General features: G+C 42.2%; 3 protein-coding genes across 4 annotated transcripts; 1 reads left to right on the top strand and 2 right to left on the bottom strand.

The window, feature by feature from the left end:
- Positions 1-335: 335 nt before the first annotated feature.
- On the bottom strand, positions 336-4421 carry dnajb1a (DnaJ heat shock protein family (Hsp40) member B1a). The gene is made up of 3 exons (XM_029508698.1): positions 3702-4421; positions 2376-2959; positions 336-2200 (listed from the first exon to the last, which is right to left on the bottom strand). The coding sequence occupies exons 1-3, from the start codon at positions 3910-3912 to the stop codon at positions 1970-1972; spliced, it is 1026 nt and encodes a 341-aa protein (XP_029364558.1). The 5' UTR covers positions 3913-4421; the 3' UTR covers positions 336-1969.
- A 2535-nt stretch (positions 4422-6956) lies between these two features.
- tecra (trans-2,3-enoyl-CoA reductase a) lies at positions 6957-11431 on the top strand. The gene is made up of 11 exons (XM_029508705.1): positions 6957-7124; positions 7736-7787; positions 7878-7922; positions 8021-8124; positions 9125-9240; positions 9474-9579; positions 9719-9791; positions 9871-9914; positions 10030-10087; positions 10214-10302; positions 10656-11431. The coding sequence occupies exons 1-11, from the start codon at positions 6957-6959 to the stop codon at positions 10827-10829; spliced, it is 1029 nt and encodes a 342-aa protein (XP_029364565.1). The 3' UTR covers positions 10830-11431.
- A 474-nt stretch (positions 11432-11905) lies between these two features.
- On the bottom strand, positions 11906-19725 carry samd1a (sterile alpha motif domain containing 1a). 2 transcript variants are annotated; one of them, XM_029508685.1, is made up of 7 exons: positions 19229-19725; positions 16127-16481; positions 15634-15776; positions 15468-15528; positions 13812-13890; positions 13620-13734; positions 11906-13298 (listed from the first exon to the last, which is right to left on the bottom strand). In XM_029508685.1, exons 1-7 carry the CDS (start codon positions 19589-19591, stop codon positions 13152-13154), a joined length of 1263 nt encoding a protein of 420 aa, XP_029364545.1. In that variant the 5' UTR covers positions 19592-19725; the 3' UTR covers positions 11906-13151. The 2 variants fall into 2 exon arrangements, with proteins under 2 accessions (XP_029364545.1, XP_029364544.1); XM_029508684.1 differs by having other exon boundaries at positions 11908-13298; positions 15634-15773.
- Positions 19726-20556: the final 831 nt, after the last annotated feature.

Below are 20556 nucleotides of genomic sequence, written 5' to 3'. Positions count from 1 at the left end.
AACGGAAGTGATAATATGCAAGACTTCCGGTAAAAACCTTACCTATTGTATCACATACAACCACCTTAGCCTTTTAATGTGCAAAAGGTTAGGGTTTCATTTTAATTTTTTCCTAAATTATTTAGCATGGCACAGAAAATTGTGTAATTCCTTTATGCAACTCAAATTATGAGGCATAACAATATAAAATGAGAGGTTTGCACAAAAAAAATGACAGATTCTGTCCAAAATGAAATGAAAGAAATGCTTTCAGGGGAAAAATGGAACATTACAAACCATGATCAATAAGATATTTGCTAATTTGTTTGGAATTTTCTTGATTGTGGAAACATTCATCACAGCATAGGAAAGATTTATTAAAAGTTTTCAATCCATGATCAATTCATATAAGTTTTGTTGTGAAAAATCATAACATCCTGAATCTCACCCATTATAATTTGAAAACTACAAAAACAAGAGGTAAAACAAAAATAATGCTTACACCTTTTTCCCTTAAAAAGGAAAACATTCTAAGAAAACAATCATTATCCTTTTTGAAAACAAAAAAGTTAAACATTACAGAGATTACACATCTCTACATTCATGTTAAACCACATGTTTGTGTTCGAAACTTAAAACTCCCGCAGGAGCAGGATGAGGCATGTAAGGACTGTCAAGAAGCTTGTTATGTTTCATCCGACAATCACATCAACATTAAAAAAATACTTTAGATGTGCAAATGGACCAACCAACTTCTATCATCACGCCAGAGAAACACAATTTCTTCCATATACATCTTAAAAAAAAAAGAAGCTATAAGCTATAAGAGAAAACATGATAGAAAACAGGATAGGCAGATGAAAATATAGTCAAGCTTTTAAATCAGGGGCTCAAACATATTGTTGCATCTCATCACTAACCCTAGACTGAGCTGGTGCTACATTATTGGGGGAGGGGGGGGCAACTCACTGGCATTAGATGAAATATTCAGTCAAAAAAATAAAAATAAAAATAATAATACCATATTGGAAGGAAGTGAAATACCATATGTACTTTGTGCATCTTCAGAGGCTATGTTTCTAGGCATAAGGTTTTGAGAATTTTTTAGTCACACATGACAAAACACACAAACATATACTTTAACTACACACAGTCTATTATTGGCACAAGATGTCAAATGCGTCACATAATAAAGTGATGTGCTACAAGAGGTACATTACTTTAAAAGTAAACATTTTTCTCAAGATGTCATCTTAAACACCAAAATTGCACTAATCCAAGCCTTCTCTCTTCTTGGACCCACTGACAGTATCAAACTGATACAAGTGCTTCCTATTTCCTAAATTTTAAATCTGTACATCATATGTTACTTCTTAGAAATTTACATGACTGGACACCTCCTGTGGTCCAAATAGCATCGAAGCCTCAGTTTTATCGAACAGCAACCAAAATCATACTGATGATTATAGTTACAGCTACATTAAACTCAATTATGTGTGTTCACCTGAGGTATTTTTGATTAGTTGACTCCATGCTCCCTTAAAGCACTCCATAAAACTTTGAAATCAAGTAGTTCAATTCGGTGAGCTTGTTAAAAAAAAATCCTGGTTTTGCCTTCTTGCAGTCAAACCATAGTCTATCACTTGATACATTGGATGAGCATTTATAAACACAAACCATATGCTTCCTATTATTTTCTTTTATGACTCCAATGAAGGCTAATACTTAACACAATTACTCAACCTCAGCTAAATCCACACCCAAACCCAAAAGACAGCTGTTCGGTCAGTTCCTAAATCTTAAGAAACTCACAATGCTCACTGGATGCTGGGTTAAAAACTGCGGATTTGATGTTAACATAAAAAAAAAAAAAAATTCAACATTAGCAACCATATCTGTCCTGTACTGACTGAAATGTGATGGTGCACATGGGTGCCATTTGAAATATTTACTTGCTACATTTTTGTCATGTTTCTGTCAGTGTTTTAAGTCATGGTGGAAGGATCTGCTTGAGTGCATCACGTGTGCTTTGGCCTAGTTTCTCTGGGAATCTAACTGTGAAGTCCAAGATCATGTCGCCTCTTTTCTCAGGAAACTTAGACAGTGGCAGCCCTTCTCCAGCAATGCGCTTTTTCATTCCAGGTTTGACAACATCTCTGGAGGTCACAGTGATGGTCCGGCCGTCCAATGTCGGGGCATTGACAGTGCATCCACACAACGCCTGGAGAGAGAAAGCGAGTGGGGATTTAAGTAATTAGACACATAGATGCAACAATATTTGGTGCCTTTAGTAAAGAGCTAACAAGTATCGTTAATAAAAACATTACTGGGATAGTTTGCATTATAAGGAAAAATCATGTTATGATTGCTAGGTACTGATATCTTCATTCACTTACTTCTCTGAGTGATATTTTTGCAGGGTAAACTATATCTGAGCCTTCTCTTCTGAACACTGGGTGGGGTTTATCTTTAACCACAAACACCACATCTGCAGGAATATTGGTGGGAGTTTCATCTCCCTCTCTGGGAAAGGTGATTTTTGTCCCCTCCTTCCATCCACGTTTGATGTCAACTGTTAAAATCTTGTCCTCATTACGCATGGTGCAGCCATCCGGGTTCAGTCTCTTGCGAGAAATCTTCATTTTTTTGGTGCAGCCTGAGAAAACTTCTTCCAGGCTCACCTTCAGCTCGTGCACCACAGGTGGATCTTTCTTCTTTTCGTGTGCTCTGCGGGGACCGCCTGGGTGGGATTTAAAGGACCTGTGGAACCCACCCATGCGGCCTATTCCTCCCATGTCAAATGCAGAGAAGGGGTCCTGGATGTCCATATCATCCTCCCCATTCTGTGAGAAGAAATGATCAAATGGGCTGCAGCCCCCGAAGAACTCAGCGAACATTGCATGAGGGTCTCCATGGAAGGTGTAGTTGTAGCTCGGGCCACTGTGTCCTCCACCTCCACCACCAGGCGAACCCTTTAATCCTAAAGAGAGTAAGACATGGAAAAAGATTAAAGCTCTGCCAGTGTATGTTTTGACATGGTCATGAGTATGAATGATTGTTTGGACAAATAAAAATGGTAATTTAGACCACACAGTATTGATATTACAGTGACTCATAATCATTATATAGTTGATATCATAGTGATAGGTCAATTTGTTACGATTCAATAAATTGTTTAACTTTCTCAAATTATAATAATAATAAATAAATGAACAGACTCATTTTTATTTTATAGTGTTAAGAAATCATCAATTACCACGGAATATATTTATTATTTTAAAGTTAGTTCGAACTAGATATGGCCACGCTGCAAGGTATAAAAGTTTACATAGTATTTAGTGTCTGTTCTTTTTTTTTTTTTTTGGCTTTTAAAAGTCAAATCTGCGTCCGGATCTCTGTCACAACCTAAAAGGCATAAAGTGGTGTATTTTGGAGCAGAATCATGATCCCAGTGACAAACAGCCAGCTAGGTCTGGTAAGAACTGGCAGTTTCCAGTAAATTCTCCAGCTACTTCCATTGTAGACACACACACACACGCCTTCATTGTGTGGTTGGTGGACACAGCAATGACCCATTTGGAAGTTGCATGACATGCAACAGAATCAGAGTAATACGTGCCAATGGGACGTTTGCTGAAAACCTCAGTAAACACCAGAAAAGAAGGTAAAGCAGTGGACCAAAAAAAAAACTATATGAGGGTGATGAGGAGATTTTGATTTACCTTCTTCTCCAAAGCGATCATAAATGTCCTTCTTTTTGGCATCACTGAGGACATCGTAGGCTTCGGCGATCTCCTTGAATTTATCTTCCGCTCCGGGAGACTTGTTCTTGTCCGGATGGTAACGGAGGGCCTGTTTCCTGTACGCCTTTTTTATCTCATCTTCAGAGGCACCTTTAGCTATCCCTAGCACTTTGTAGTAATCTTTCCCCATTACAATGACCGGAAACTTCTTCTTTCACTTCATAAAAAACATTATCATCGCCGTTTATGTCCAGCGGCGGAACCGCATGCGGCGTCTCCCCGTGCTTGTGCGGGGCGGGGCGGGTTAAACACGGAGCTCCCACCGCCGCCGTAGCTGACACCTCCGCGGGCTTTGGGGTCAGGCTGGGTGGCCCTCACCGTTATCCTACCTTACGGCCGCGGTCACGGTGGGACAGCTTTGCCCTCTGCGCCAAGACGTGGAGAATGAAATGTCACTCTGCCGACAGCGCACGGAGCTCGGTAAGGTGTCCGCACAGGGCCGGCCGGAGAACCGCCGTCGGGCCGCTAACTGTGGGAGGAAACTTCTGGAAGAAGCTGGAGCTGCCGCTGTGTGTCATCATCACTGCCGAGCCGAGAGGACTCACCCTCGGTACTTCCGGGTTTGGCTGCGCCGCACTAGACCTCCGAAAGTGGTCAGGCCTGTCTTTAAATAAACAGGTTTGAATTAAATCTCTCAGAAAAAGCTTCCCGAGTAAAAGTTTTTTGCCCTGAGTGTTTATGAGAAAAAATGTCGCGGTATGTGTGAGGTAGTGATGCTTGAAGGAAGTTTAATATGAGCACGCATGTGCAGAAGACTGCTGCCTTCACTGACAGTGCTACCAGTTCGCATCGCTTAATTCGCATTATGTAAAATGGGAACAGGAATAAAGTACACCGACTCATTCATACTTTTTATCGAGTTGAAATACAAAATTGATCATGCCTGGTAAGTTGAAATAACCACAAAATGTTGTTTTCCGCCGTAATAGGTAAAATAGACAAGTTGGTTCATTTCAAAAGCAACATAAATACAACTTTAAGACTTTTAGTCAAATGTGAGTCGCGTATTTATTTATTTATTTTTATTAATATTTGTTTGAGAAATGAGGCATGTGATTCATCTTATATTTGTATTGTTAAAAATAATTGAATAGTGTTTAATTTAGTTTCCTGTGAATGATAAGTAGTGGATGAGTAATAGCTAAATGTTCACAGGGCTTTAAATATAACTGTAGTCTGATAATAAACTCTGCAAACCTAAGTGAACTAACATTATTAATGAAATACTAGAAGAAGAAAAAACGTCTGTAATTACAACCAGAAAATGTTGTTGTCTGCGGACACATCTTCAAGATATCACGATAAATGGCATTGGTTTTAGTTGCTGAATAAAGTGTAGGCTGGGACAACACACACAAAGTATATTTGCACATTAACCAGAACAAGGCAACAGGCCTAAACAACACAAAGCAAAACAAAACAAAACTTGAACACACCGTTTAACCGTACAGACATTTACTGCTATTCCACAGGACTGCCTGGAGCTTTCGTGCTTTCGTGGGTAGAAACTGCTTTTACCTGGTTGTTCACAGGTTGTAAAGTGCTCTATAGCGCCTCCCAGAGGGCACAGCTTTAATTTATGTCAAGTACATACACGGTCTGCGGTGATTTCCTGGGTTAGGAGGTGCACAAGTCCAGGAGGGTGGGCAGGTTGACATCAGTCATCATGTTTGTAATCAGAGCTACGGACTCCAGGATATTCACAACATTAAATCTAAAGTTCTGTGACAGTGTTTCATGAGTCAATAGAAGGAAAAAATGGGATTAAGCTGAAATAGTTTTTACTATAATACACAGAACTTTACAAATTTTTTTTTTTTACCTGTTTCAATTTGTTTGTGGATCTTTTTCTTACCATTCTGACTTAAAAAAAATACACAAACACAGTTATAATTAGCATAATATGGAAACTAATTCATTCAAACTTAATTTTGTTTCCTTTTCGTGGTAAATCCCAAATTAGATTAGGAATGAAAGGGCACATAACTAAAATGGAGATTAACTAATTTTTCCTTTCTCACAGAGTTCTATGTAATGGCATTCCCCTCATGTCAAATTTAAGTGTAACTACCTTTGCAAAAGAAGCAGAAGAGATTTTCACTTGTATGTTAGTGACTCGGATAATCAATATGAAAAGGATAAGAGTTAACAGAGAACTTTTCCTTTTTTTTAAAGGTCCTGGAAGATAAACAGCGATACCTCTGCTTGTTGCTGGCTTGCCCTGGGGGTTAAAAATAGACCATAGAATATAGATTTGCAGTTGGCTGTGTGCTGTGATTGAGGGGACCCTATGTGATGAAAGGCATCTCTGATCTTCTCCCAATCAGCCGGTTCTACACCCTGCTCCCACCACAAACGTCCCTCGAGTATTTTAGAAGAGATGTTGTCCATTCAGCCCACAAACCTTGAACCACCTTGCAGGCACTCAAATAAACATGTTTGTCTTTGTTCTGGAGGTCAAGAAGAGAAAAGAATACCAGCCTCACGGGTCGTCTGGCAGGAAGGAGGGAGGTGGTGATGGGGGTGGGGTGCTGGGGTACTGGCATGTGGCGGTCCTTCATCCCATGGATCAGGATTTTAATGGGACCCATCAGTGTGTAACCAAGCAAGGAGCAGAGCAGACCAGAGATGTGTCTTATAGGTCTAATGAGAGCACACTGGCATCTGACACTGGGTAGTGCTGTATGTGGATTCCCAAGGTTACCAAGCTGCTGCAGAGCAAATCAGGCGACTTATATTTAGCCTTGCAAATGGCGCACTATGGATTATGTCTTGGGGCTCTCCAGTTTCGTCTTCAGTGCGTTTTGTTGCATGAAGGGGTGGTCAGTGGGGGTTGTGTATCATGAAGAGTCTGCTGTTCAGGTGAGGAGCAGGTTCGCTTCATGTCCCTGCTCTTGTTCTGCTTTTCCTCATTGCTACTTTGTCCCACTCTCTAACATACCTACACTCCATCTGGGTGGGGGAGAAAAAAGTGTTTATGGTCATACATATTTCTGTCACTCTTCCTCTGGAGCTGGAGGGCTATTCCGAGAGTCCAAAAGACACCAAAGAAGACACACTTCAGCTGGACTGGCAGTCCTGTTGCAGGGAGAGCCAGGAGCTGCCACTCTTGATCAGAAGAACACACCAGAGTTTATTTCAACAGGCTACTGAGGTTTGGGATCAGACATCGTCATGGATGTTCTCGCCTTAGAGGCAAAGAGCGCCACTGTGCCAGAACCTGAGAAGAAATCTGCACCAAGGCCAAAGCCAAAACCTCCAAAAAAGGCCAAAAGGACTGTTTTCTTTGAGGTGGAGATTGTTGACAAAAAGACCAAGGAGAAACTTTTACTGCTGGATAAGGTGAGTAAGCACGGTCTCTGATTACACTCACCTTTTATATTGGCCATGGTGACTTTAGCAGACTAATAATACTCTGATCATACAAACCAAAAGTAACAAAGTGTGTCAGTTAGCACATATGTTCCCCTCCCAGTTTCATCATTTAAGCATCTTAAGTTTTTGCTAAAAAGTAGCAAATATTTATTGCTTTGCAGTAAAGTTGGGAAATAATCATTCACTTCACAGGCAGCCTGGTCAAGTAACATTATCAGTTAATGTTTCTATTGAGTGAAGGTTTCAGTTAGGAGGTGAGAAATCCCTCTTCATCTGCCTGGAATTTTCTGTTCCAGCTACAGTACATGCCATTTACTGCACCGGAGACCAAGCAGGCTGACGCATACGATTAGCACCTTGTGCAAATGTGCAGAGTCGGGTCAAAAACAAGAAGCGTCAGGTTGCAGATGAAAATGGCTCAATGCGAGTTTGACAAATTGCAAAACAAACGAGAATTTCTGCTATAAAGCCTGTGACTTCTGCTCCTGTGCTTTTAGCTCTCTTTGTCTTGGAAATGTCAATAACCAACGACCTGCACACTACTGTTGCTGACTACGACTTATTTTGATTCATTTTAGGTGGAGCCAACTGCCACTATTTTGGATATTAAAGCTTTGTTTCACAAATCATGTGAGTAAAATTGAAAAATTACGACATTTTTATCTACAGCAAATAATCCCTCTAGCTGGCCAGGATTGACGTCTCTTTTCATTTTGACAGATCCGAAGTGGTATCCAGCCAGACAGTCCCTGCGTCTGGATCCCAGTATGTGTGCCTTTCACCATAAATCCTCCAGTTATCCAGTTCTGTTGAATGAGAGATACAATTATGAACTCATGTGTCTCATGTGTGATGTTTCTCAGAGGCCAAATGTCTCAGGGATGAAGACGTTCTCCAGACACTTCCTGTTGGAACCACAGCCAGCTTTTACTTCACTGACCTGGGACCCCAGCTCACATGGGGAACTGTGAGTATGTCATGCATCAGCTTTACATCACTGTGATTCAAGTCTGATGTATTTCTTTCATATTCATTCATATCTTCCTTTGACATAATGAAAAATGAGCCAGCACTGAAGCCAAGGAGGCATCATCATTTACAATGCAAGAAGACATGATTACCCACAGTCCTCTTCTGCATGTTTGCTTTCTGGGTCTGATTTTGTTACAATAAGCTAGCTCAGTGGGAATTTGAGGTTCAAACCGGTCTGCACAGTGTGATTTGCAGAGAGAGGATTAAAAGCATGCAAACCACAGGTATGGACTTTGAGTTTGGATCCAAGTACATGTGCTTGTATTTTAAATATACACGCGCTCTCTCACCCACTCAATAACTCTTGAATATAAATGTCAATGCACAGTGACAGACAGAGGTGATTTGCTGTGGTAAATTTTTCTCTCACCTCCTGCTCCGCCTGTCCTGTGTCCCAGGATATATAAGCTCATGGCCCCATTTCTCCCGAAGGTGTTTATCCCCATGACCTCTCACTTGCCTTTCACTGCACCTCTTTACTCAACCTTGCCCACCCACTGCCTACATACCCTTTCCTAACCAACTGTGTCAACCTCACCCCCCCACCAACACACACCCCCAGCCAGGCTCCGTGCCAGTGTGGGTGGAGGGGCATGAAAGTGCACCGGCTGAGATCACCAGTAGCTAATGGTCAGGTATGCTGTGATTCAGGGATCGATTTCCCTGTCAGCTGTGCTGCTTTGTTTCATCGTATAGTTGTGAAAAGCTGGTATTACATGCTGTCTTAGTGTCTCATTTACCCCACGGGCACATGATGAATTAGATTTTATCTATACTAAATAGTTGTCAGAGCTGAGGAGCAGTAGAGGCCTTTTAGTAGAATACACCAGTGACATGCTGGTATCACATAAGTAGAGTACTTGTCGTGCTTTTTGCTACAGATCAAGAAAGTAATTACATTTAAGGCACTTTTGTGTTTCCTTTGCCCATCTCAGGTGTTCCTGACAGAGTGTGCAGGCCCACTGATCATCTACTTAATGTTCTACTTCCGCCTTCCCTTCATCTACTCCCCAAAATATGACTTCACCAGCAGCAAGCAGTGGGTTGTACAGTGAGTGCCGAGTGCTAAATTATTCGGTGGCCTGTTGTCACTGCAGTGCGTATCGCAAAATCTCATGCTTTGCGTAGGGGTGCCCCACAACATGACAAACAGTTGTGCAGCATATTGCTGTGTTGACACTGAGCCAGGGCCAAGTGTAATAGACCGCAGCGGGGCAATCTATGAATCACAGCTAAATGTGTAAGACTACGTCTGTGTGTGTGTTTGTGTGTGTCCCGTTTAAGCTTGGCCTCCATGTGTCACTCCTTTCACTACATCAAGAGGATTTTGGAGACACTGTTTGTCCACCGGATCTCCCACGGGACAATGCCTCTCAGAAACATATTTAAGGTGGATGATTTGCATGCTTTGACCTCTTGAACGTGCTATTTATTATTCAGGGCTGTATTTTTATTATCAGAAATCTCAATCAAATGCAGGTGCAACCTTTTCACACTCTGCCACTCATTAACGCATCTTTCTATTCCAGAACTGTGGCTATTACTGGTGCTCAGCAGCTTGGATGGCGTACTACATCAACCACCCGCTCTACACCCCACCCTGTAAGTGCTGTACACTGCAAGTCTCTCTCTATCAGTCACAGTTGATGATAATCAGTTTTTTTCTCTGAAATATGAACAGACTATGGGCAGCAGCAGGTGAATTTAGGACTTTACATCTTCTTGGTAAGTTTAAAATATGCAAAGGTTGTATATTTTGCTGATTCAGTTACATTTTCCCCCCATATATTAAACCTAATGTCTTATATATGCGCATCCTGTCATGTCCTCATTCTCATAGTTCTGCCAAGTGGGGAATTTTTCTATCCATATGACACTTCGTAACCTTAAAATGCCAGGTGAGCATTCTGTAATAATGATAAATGACTTTTTTTTTTTTTTTAAAGGGATATTTAATTAAAAAAAAAGGCCAATGTTCCTTTGCAGTAAAATGTTTTATCTGTTCCATTTCTGGTTCACTTCAGGTTCAAAAACCAAGAAGATCCCATATCCGACAAAAAATCCTTTCACTTGGATATTTTGGCTGGTCTCTTGTCCAAACTATACATACGAGGTGAGTGGACACACAGATCCAGTCATATGACACGCGAGAGAAAAACATATCTACAAATCCAATATAAAGAAAGAATAACGATCTCATGTTTCCCAAATTTGATACATTTTTACATTGAAAATAAATCTTTTGGAGAGATTTTTACACATCAATGGATTCTGTATATATGAGAAATGTTTTACTTTTTTTCTGAATACACAACTTCACAGTTAAACCAGTTGATTATGTATGTAACCCTGTAACCTTCAGTCTCTTTGATCGTAGTACTATGAAATGCAATTCTGCCGCCATCTACTGGCTACATCTATTCTGACCATGAATCTGAAAGCTTGTGTTTGTGCGTCTGCTCACAGGTGGGCTCCTGGATTGGTTTCACAGTGATGACCCAGTGTGTACCCGTGGCTTTCTTCACACTCGTGGCCTTCATCCAGATGACTGTGTGGGCCAGAGGCAAACACCGCAGCTACCTGAAGGAGTTCAGAGATTACCCAACCCTGCGTTCCTCCATACTCCCCTTCATCCTGTAGAGCCCGGCAGAGCAGCACACATCCAACTCCTCACCCATGAGCTCCTCTTTAAGGGCCCCTCAGAACGTGTGTGCTGAGGTCAAGGGCATGGATATATTTTTGTCAAATGAACTCAGCATAACATTTTCTTGGATCTCACTCCTTAATAAGGAGCAGCAGTTACAGGACTGGTGAACGCAGGACTGTTACTGGGCTTCAGAGTTAAATACAGCAAAGTCTTAATTTAATGTTGTATGTGATTTTGAAGAAAATTATGAAAAGTGTCATTTTTATTTTGCTACTTTGATAAGTTGAAGAATATTTGATGTCAATTTTCAGAGCTGGGAAGAACTAATCTGCATCGTCAAAGTATGCAGCCTGGAGCTGACAACTGTGTGGTCGGTCTTACGCAGCTCACTACTGATCTGACTGATCCAAATGACTTTCGCATTGTGCTGTTAGATCTGGATTACAAATCTCACTCGATTCTCATGTTTTCCACCATGGTTTAGGAAAAAAAACTTTCTTTTTTTGTCTGTATGTGGATCTAGTGTATTTCTAGGCCACAAAAAATAGGAGGAAAACATTGCTAACAGCAAGCAGTCACACATCCAGTCATTGTGCCGCAGAAAGGATTCAATTTGAAAATGTGAAAAGACCAAGTTTCAGTCATCAAACCTGTATCAGTATTTTACTTTTTTTTTTTTTTTTTTTTTTAATTTTTGTGCAGTCAGCGCTTCTTCTAGGTTTTGTTTTTATAAATATGACCATTTCAAAACCAAGTCAAAATGTGTGTTGGTTGGATAGAGGACATTTAGAAAATACTTCCAAAGTTAAAATGAAAAGATAATTGACAATGCTATTCCAATTTCACTGACTGAAAATTCACAGAAGGCTGTATCAACTGAACCTTCAAAATAAATGTTGGATTTTTTTTTTTTTTTTTTTGTGTGTGTTATTGAAAATACTCCTGCTGCAGTTTTTAACATGTGAAGAAGGAATTCAATCTTGAGCAGGAATTTAATCTGCAGTGCAAGGTTTGTTTACAGTATTTGATTGAAACTGTAAGGGTCACCAGAGGCGGTCCTGTTGCCTTTAGGTTTTTACTGTTGATACAAGGATAAGAAACTACATCACAAAACAAGGGACTGAACAGAGAGACACAAACTTTATTTGTGACTCTGGTGTCAGTGTTACAGATAAAAAGGGGGGAGATACATTGCAGGGAGACTACATATGGAATGTTACAATTCAAGTGGCTGGCTTAGAAACAGTGGGAAAAAAATATATATAGATGAATGAGAACACAAAATATTGCATTTGATCAACATTATCTGCTCTGTAAACAGGCACTGAGCAGCTGCACTGAATTTAAAACAATATGTTCAGTATCACAATGACATTTCCCACAAGTTACTTTATTTTCCTTATGTATAAAAGCAAATTCCATTAGGCTGCAAATTTTTCTGGTCATGTCGTTCTGAAATTGTTCCCTAGAATACAACTGTTTTAAATCTGAAAACAGTCATTTCTAAATGAAATAAAATGAGAAAAAAAAAAAACAACAAAAACATACACAGAACATATTGCCTTGCCAGCAAGTCGTAGTAAGTCGTATTGGTTATCTTTCAGTGTTACAAAGACACGAGAGACATAATCCAACATCAGCAGCTATTGGTAACTAAAGTCGGGAGTCAGACTCAGATATGCAGATATGTTATGGTCTGACTTCCCCAGCACTTTGATGACATTTAAACCAACTCATCAGATGAATAAGGGAAAACACACAGCATGTGCTTTACGTTTATCTGCGAGAGTTACAAACTGTTTCTAGACTAACAGAAGGTACTGTGGTAGGTGAAGGGAGGACAGAACTGCAACAAACCAACATTTTCTCACGAACCCAAAGCTGTGACAACACTTGGCTTCGGCACTATGCAGTCTTGTCTCTGAGTGTATTAGCCCATAGGTGGTGCACTTGGTGCAAGGTTTAGTCATCTTCTCAGGGTGCATTACCCATCTTTTACGCTTGCAGAGAGGTCACTGCTCCTACACTTTACAACACACTCTGATCGTAGCAGTCTCCTCCCTTTGCAATGTGGTCACATGGGTGAAATGACAAGTATTTGAAAACCAAAGACCTTAATGAGAGGTAGGATGACTGTCTTGTCAGTTTCTGGTCATTCTCACAGTGAAAGATAATTCCACCGCAGCCTTTCCCTCTTCACTCACCCTCTACATATACTGTATATGAAGGTGGGTGGCGGGATCCAGATGGGAGAGGGCACTGCATGCATGTTTGGGCTGATGCAGCATTTTCTTTCTGCGATGTGAATCACCGCCTCAGAGGTCTTCATATTCCAGGAAGTGGGTCCTTTGAAGAACCTTTACATGGCGCTCGTAGATCTTCAGAGCGGGGCCCAGTCGGATAGACAAACCGGTCAATACATCACTGCGCTGCATCAGGAGGAGGGACTTCCCATCAATTTCCTGTTGGTAAGATAACCAAGTTCTTTTCTGTTAGTTTCCTGCTTGGGTTGTCATGATGTCCTTGATATATTTAGGATAGAGTATGATATTTACGGCAAATCACTGAGAACCAGGTGGAGAAAACGGAATTTTCAGTTTGAGACTGTTTTCTTTTCTTACAACCTCGCCCATGCTTCACAGACATACTGACAGTGCTGGCAACACACACCTCTTTCAGACAATTCAAGAGACAATTCATTAACTACCTCTCAAAATTAATTTGGTTATTCTGTTCAGCATACATGCAGCGCCCTCTGTGGCAGCTTGTGGTGGAGCGCTAACCTGTGTGCGAAATGCCATCGCCTGTTCTGGAAAGCCTGCATCTGAGAAGTAACTGGCCACATCTGCCACAGTCCACTCTAACAAGTTCTGGCTCATATTCTCCTTCTTCATCAATCTGGATGGAGAGGTGACAAAGATTCAGTAAAAATGGAGTAAAGTCAGCATGTTATTTATCACTTCATTGATACTCACATTTCACCCCCTTTACCACCATTCAGAAGACCGTCTTCAGGTGTAAAAGGAGATATATCTATCTTCTTTTTAAGTGTACCTGCAACCAAAACAGAATGACATAATGATGTGCAAATTTTAAAACAATAAAGCGCTGATTTAATGGATATCATGACATGAGCAAGGAGAAATTTTAACCTTTAGCTGTATTTCTTTAATGATCACAACAGAAATTTGACAGTGACAGTTTGACGACATGTAGGGGAAGGACTGCGTCTCCTGTCTCATAAGGCGATCTGTGAGATCTTAACAGTGCCACCCAGGGAACATTGTACCGGATGAACTTGTTAGTTGTCAAAGCAAAATCCATCCAGCTGTATTTTTTGTCATATCAACATGACACGTGAGATGAAATACCACTCCGACACATCTTTCTTGAGTGTCCATAACATTCATAAAACCTGGCCCATTCCAATGTTCGATTAAACGGGAGCTCAGTTAATGTGACTTGCTGGAACAAAGAGGTGCGTTTATAGAAGAATTCTAAGTCTTCAAATTTTTTACAAGTTGATGTACAAAATTATTTGAATGAATACTCTATTCTAAAAAATCATATTTTCTGGGGTTCTAATTGGGCTCTTTTAGTTTTGTAATATTCCTTGGTGGGTTGTTGAACAGAGCTCTGATGAAACTCTAGTAGTAGTGTGCCACACATTTTCTTATTAGACTTCATTAGTGGTTCAGAACAGTGTGAGTCCAGTGGATGAGTATTAAAACAGCACCCTTCTTCTCTACAATCCCACTTTCTCTGGATGCCGGCAGGACTGTCATCATGCATGTGACGCATAATGGGCATGAATCAAACTTAAACACTTTTACCAGCCAAACTACATGCAGACCAAGCACAAGTGCAGAACCCATGGACAGGTTACCTCTGAAGACCAAAACTAGTTTGCTGTTTCTGTTATGCTGAATTAGTCATTTTCTTTGGTCTTCTTTTGTCTTTTGGTAATGTCTCACTGGTATGTTTAACATTTTCAACACAGAAAGTAATTCTGTTGAAATGGGTGGATAGAAACTTAACCTAAAGTACCTTTTCAATGGAAAAATCTGAAAGCGATTGTTGCAGTGGCTTATCAGCAAACCTAAACAAACCATAAAATATGAGCTAGATTTGTTCCGAATTATTAAGAACCATATGTAGACATACATCTACCAGGCAGCTCTAAAAGTATCATTTTAACATACAGCCTGAACCCCCTGAGGTTTTATATCTCTGAAACAGTCATGTAGTGATCCTTCTTGACGTGAAAATAAGAATTCATCAACTTCAAAACTAAATCAAACTGTATTAAGTCTGCAGGGTTTCACCCCTACAAGCTACATTAATGGTGCAGTATTGCAGTAGGGTAGCACACTCGGTGTGAGGACTTTCAACAGTGGAAATGAGCACCTGGATTGAAGGCAAAAGGACAAGCTTGTGTAGCATTGAGGCAGCCACAAGTACTGAAGGCCAAGATATGATTAGGATGATCTTTGAAACTCAAGCAATCGTCAGGTAATACTTTTAACATGTGGCTTTTATTAGAAACCATTTTTTAAAACAAGAAAGCTGTCTTGTTCTCAACAGATGGGTACTGCACTGCATTTCTATAGATTAAAAACTATGTAACTCACCATTGTCCAGTGGCAGAGACAGTGTCTGTGCCCTTCCATCACATACATTTCTGGTCTCATCCTGTTGCCCAAACAACACATAACATGAAACACAAAAATGTCAGGTAGAAAGCAGGGACAGATCAAAGCTGGAGGCACAAAGGCGAAAGGAAAACAAGCCAATTACCAGACGTGCTGCATAGTCTGGTACCAACTGGTCAGACAAAAGGCTGCTATCCTCCACCTTCTCTCCATCTTCTTTCTTAATGTTGGTGATTAAAGCACAGGTGCTGGTACATTCAGACTTGATTGTTGGCTTTGTGGCTGCTGCTGACACAGGGTAAAGCAGTTACATCACACTGATCCGAATCATACTAATTGATTAGCTCTATAACTAATAACGGATTCAACTGGCAGTATTCACCTGGTTTTAACTTTGCTCATTCAATGTTGATCATTCATAGGAAGGCATTGCTGAGCCAAAGTGCACTCTTTCTGACATATGTAAGCTAAGGCGTTTAAACTATGTTGCACTGCAGTTCATTTTTTAGGTAGTTCAAGGCCTCAATATCAACCTCACATCCAGTGCAAAACCAAAACATGCAATTAGAATATGAAACAATACGAGTGCTTCATAATGCTGTGTGTTCATATTAGACTGTGTCTAGTAGTGTGAATACCTTTGTCCCGCTGCATTCCTGGGTGCTGGCGCTCCACTGGGCAGACAGCAGAATCATAAGCCCAGTCATTGTGTGTGAGGGCCCTAGGGCTGGAGGGGGGCAAGGAGCTGGGCCTCTCACCAGCCTTCTGGGAAGAGACACAGTCCAGCCCTGAGCCGGGGCTGCAGCCAGGGCCGGGGCCAGGCCGAGTGCCAGAGGGAGAGCAGGGGGCAGAGACAGCTCTCGCAGAGGTACAGTGCACCACAGCATCTTCATACGTCCGGCCAGGAGAGGGCCCATCCTGCCCATCCCGGCTTTCATCAGCCTCCTCCTCATCTGCATTACTGTCTGTGTCCATAGCCATTGAAGTGTCAGCCTGATAAACAGAGGCATAAGATATATCTGTATTTTATAAATGCTCATCTCTACAACTGCCAATGATATGAAATTATGGCATGACATTTAAAACATATAAAGAAGGTAAAGAATCAAACAAACATATCATTGCTTGCATCCCTGGGAGATTCAGAGATTCAGTGTGGATAATAGGAAATGAATCGAGATGAAATGAATAAGTGAATAAGAAACACTTCTGGATGAAATGTTCCTCATGAGAGAGAAGCCTTTATAAACAATTAAGTTCATAATTCAACAGAAACTTATAGAGATGGTAGACCCCGTAGAGGTAAAGGGGGTTGCTGTCATAACTGAGTACTAATTGGCGGCGGACCATGTCACATGAAAACTCGTTCATACAGATGTCGCAATTTGACTGCTATGGTGGTAAATTATTGCCTTTGGATGCCTCAGTCCTTTTCCGCGCTGCAGTGTGTTCACTCCGCAGACAGTCAGCGAGCTCTGCCGCCGCCGATGTGTTTCCACTGAATCTATCTGCTGTAGGTTACATAGCGTCATCCGTCAGCATACAACTAGTTTCTACGTACGCACTCATTTCTTTTGTTGTTTTTTGGGGGGGTCGACGGCGCCCTAAATGAGAAATTACCTTCTGTGCGACTGCGTGTCCAAAGACCCAGCAGTCGAGCACAAGAGCGCACTAAAGCCCGCCCCGCTCCGCTGAGAGGAGCCGCTTGTATGGCATTCACCCCATCGCACTGCATTTGACACAACTTTCACCTAGACACAGTCAAATAAATAAATAACAAGACCCCCCCACACACACACACTCCAACCTCATTCTCATATTGATTCATAAACGGAGCAGATCAGCTCGGTGCGTCCCAGTCTTTAGAGGCCTTATGACTGATCACTGTAACACACCAGAGCACAGGGCCGATGGGAGGCGTGTTTTTTTCTGGGGAGGTGGAGGGGGTTCTCAAATTTCCTCCAAAGTGCGCATGGAGTTGGGGAGCCGCGGTTTAGACCTCGCCATTGTGTCTGAGGTGTTTGCCGGAGCGCTCCCCGGGGCCGAGCCGCGGCAGAGCAGATCGGAGATCTAAAAAATAAATAAATAAAAAACGAGCTTTAACTCGTCACGGAGGTCGACGCGGCACCTCGGTCCCCGCCAGCTACAGTCATTTCTATTATAGTCTACTTTGACTTTGCATCGGGTCAACGATTTACTGTTAAAGCGACGGAAGAAGAAGAAGAAAAAAAAAAAAACAGTAACGAAAATGAGTCCGTTATCGGACACGTCACTGTCTACAGCTGACCCTCGTAACCGTGCAAAACCTGGATAACAAGCCCCTAGAGGTAGCCGGTCCAAAGTAACCGAGCGTCAGTTTTGTAGCGACACACACGCCTTTCAGGGAACAAAGTCAATTTGATCTCAGCTTAACCCAAATCGGACAGGCGCATCCGCCATCTAGAGCTGGACGAACAGTTTACGGTCGCTTCGCGTTACTTCAAGTCTCCCGCACTGTTACCGGCTCCCGTATATCATTACTTTGCAGTGCTGCGGTTAGCCTCGAAATACTGACAAATAGTTGACACACACCGTTGAAGGGGATACCGTTGCTGTACGGGACGACAGAGGCTATAACAACAGCTAACACCAAGCATTAGACGTGACCGGGCTTGGCACCCTGTCCGACAATGGATCTAGGGGTTCGACTTTATGCACTGCGTCGGCAATCGTACATGAATCGAGAAATAGACGCGATTTGCATAAATAAATTAGGTATTTATCTAGTACGGCTACTTTGGCAGCAATGCTCGTCGATTTGCTTGTTGTTTGATGGGGCAAACATACTGATGTGTATATTTTAAAGTCCAGACAGAAGGGGTGACATCTCGTCACAGACAGACAGAAACATATACGTGTCTGGGCACGGCTTTGGTGACATTTGCCGTTTCAGCCGGGATGGCTGCCCCCGTTCTGCCGAGGGGAGAAAAAAAATAGACAATCAACAACCCAACAATGTCCCAGCGTCCCCCCATCAGGCTCCTACATCCGCGGTGTTTCAGACTTTTTTTTTTTCCTTCACCCACTCCCACATTGACAAGTGTCTCACAATACACCCGCGTATTCCCCAGCCCCGGCTTTCAAATTAAAACCCCCACCGGCGAGCGCTTACGTTCAACGCTCTTATTCTGGAGTCAACTTCCGGCGTCGGACCTGTCGCCGCTCGTGAGCTTGACTCGAGGCTAACCCGCCACCCTCCCCCCCTCCTCCCCCTTCGCTCAACGCCGAGTTTGGGGCTTGAAAAGCGCTTTCTGCTGCCGATAATGGTGGCTCGGCCCGGGTTTGTTGCGGACGGACAGGACGGTGCAACTTTTTGCACCTCCTCTCTCTCGTCCACATCCGCCCGTTAAAGTGCTTCCTAACCGCCGCTACGTTAAACATGCCACACTCGGAGTCCACGCGCACCTTCTGCCCCCCCCCACCTCTCTCTCTCTTCTCCACCTCGGCAGCGCTCGAGCGAGCTCTAACCGCCGCTCCCCGTCTGCGGCAGTTTTTTGGGTGCACTTGCAAATCACTCCCCTCACCACTCCCCGAAAAAAAAAAATTAATAATAAATAAATAAACAGGACGGTTATTTTTGCTAACCACCCGCAGCCTTTTACCGAGCTTTTATCTCCACCTGTTAATTTTGCCATGACGTTGAAAATGACAATGAGATGTGAGCTCGTTAAACATGTCTCCTCGCATCCACCTCCACATACCTCCAAATCCTCCTCGTCCTGGTCCACGGGACCGAAAGCGCTGTCCCCGTTGCTCAAGTCGGAATGACTGGCTTCTTCCACCGCGCTCCTCCTCGCAGCCGTCGTTAACGCTACATCGTCTTTTTTTCTGCTCCGCCGCTGGACCTTGGCGGCGTTTCGGTACGAGATTGAGCCCTTGTAGTTAACTTTCAGCACGGCTTGTTCCTGAATCAGTTTCTCCAGTTCTGCGCAGGTTCGGTCGGGCTCGGACCCGTGTCGTCTCCGGACCATTCGGCAAATCCTCTCCAAGTCCGGCCGGGCTTTGCGCGACCGCAGCGAGTCGATAGTGTCCAGGATCCACTCGCGGTACTTGGATTCAGACATCTTTTTCTGCTCGGTCGGTTCGCTTGTTTTTTTGGTTTTTTTTCCCCTTTTTGCTTACCTTAGTGCGTCAACCTTGCACGTTACACACGGCGTTTTCTCGTGAGCCGCGGTCCGAGCCCAACTGAGAAGCGGAAACCTCGCTCTACGCCTCCTGCGTTTGCGTGTGCGCTTAAGGTGGACCGACGGATTGCGGGCGAAAAGTTTCACTCGAGAGAGCTTTTAAGGTGGAATGGCCGGTCCTGAACAGGACCGTGCGCGTGCGCGCTCGGCCCCATGTGCGCCCCGAAGGTGGCATTTTTTTTTTTCGGAAAAGAGTTGAAAAGTAATACTGACGAGTAGGTCAGTCCGTAATCCTTGTCCTTAAATGCAGCAACCGATGTGGGTTCACATATGGCCATTTTTTTTTCTCTAGCCATAAAATCAAATTCAGAGCGAGACTCCATCTGCTGCCCCATCTCAAGATCAAACCAAAAAATAATGAAGTTCTCGGTATCAAAGATATTAATAAAGGAGAACTGATGATGAGGTCACAGCAAACACCGCCCAAGAAAATCCAGCTTACTCCTTAGAATTAAAATAAACTATATCCTGATCCATTTGTAAAAAAAAAAAAAAAGTCGTTATTTCAAAAAAAAAAAAAAAACATTCATGAATTAACTCTACACAGCTATCTCTACTGTATGTCAATGTTTTGTGATGGTGTTTATGGCATGATTATGACTTATGTAAACACCAGAATAAGTAACAAGAGTAGATTATACATTATGATACACTAGGAAAAAAGGTTTGCACTGATAAAATAATCTTACAATCATCCATGTAAATATATTTTTAATTTATACTAAAATGTCTCAATGTCATTTTTTTCTGGTCTTTCCAGGACTGGTTTATTCAATTGTATAGTTTTTTAATGGGTGTCATTTATTGTCCAATTATCAATTAATGAATTACTTCATAACATTTAA

This window comes from Echeneis naucrates, chromosome 8, assembly GCF_900963305.1.
Source record: "Echeneis naucrates chromosome 8, fEcheNa1.1, whole genome shotgun sequence".
Classification (NCBI taxonomy): domain Eukaryota; kingdom Metazoa; phylum Chordata; class Actinopteri; order Carangiformes; family Echeneidae; genus Echeneis; species Echeneis naucrates.
Note: the sequence above shows the minus strand (reverse complement) of the source record. Positions and strands in the feature narration are given on the sequence as shown.

Bases quoted from the DNA above. Each gene is read 5' to 3' on its own strand.
- dnajb1a (XM_029508698.1), bottom strand. From the start codon at position 3,912: ATGGGGAAAGATTACTACAAAGTGCTAGGGATAGCTAAAGGTGCCTCT. The intron at 2,960-3,701 runs GTAAATCAAAAT...TACTCTCTTTAG, and splicing joins TGATCGCTTTGGAGAAGAAG to GATTAAAGGGTTCGCCTGGT. The intron at 2,201-2,375 runs GTAAGTGAATGA...TTCTCTCTCCAG, and splicing joins CAAAAATATCACTCAGAGAA to GCGTTGTGTGGATGCACTGT.
- tecra (XM_029508705.1), top strand. From the start codon at position 6,957: ATGGATGTTCTCGCCTTAGAGGCAAAGAGCGCCACTGTGCCAGAACCT. The intron at 7,923-8,020 runs GTATGTGTGCCT...GATGTTTCTCAG, and splicing joins GTCCCTGCGTCTGGATCCCA to AGGCCAAATGTCTCAGGGAT. The intron at 9,915-10,029 runs GTAAGTTTAAAA...TCATTCTCATAG, and splicing joins TAGGACTTTACATCTTCTTG to TTCTGCCAAGTGGGGAATTT.
- samd1a (XM_029508685.1), bottom strand. From the start codon at position 19,591: ATGTCTGAATCCAAGTACCGCGAGTGGATCCTGGACACTATCGACTCG. The intron at 13,891-15,467 runs GTGAGTTACATA...TTTTGGTTGCAG, and splicing joins GTCTCTGCCACTGGACAATG to GTACACTTAAAAAGAAGATA. The intron at 13,735-13,811 runs GTGAGTATCAAT...CTCTCCATCCAG, and splicing joins GGTGGTAAAGGGGGTGAAAT to ATTGATGAAGAAGGAGAATA.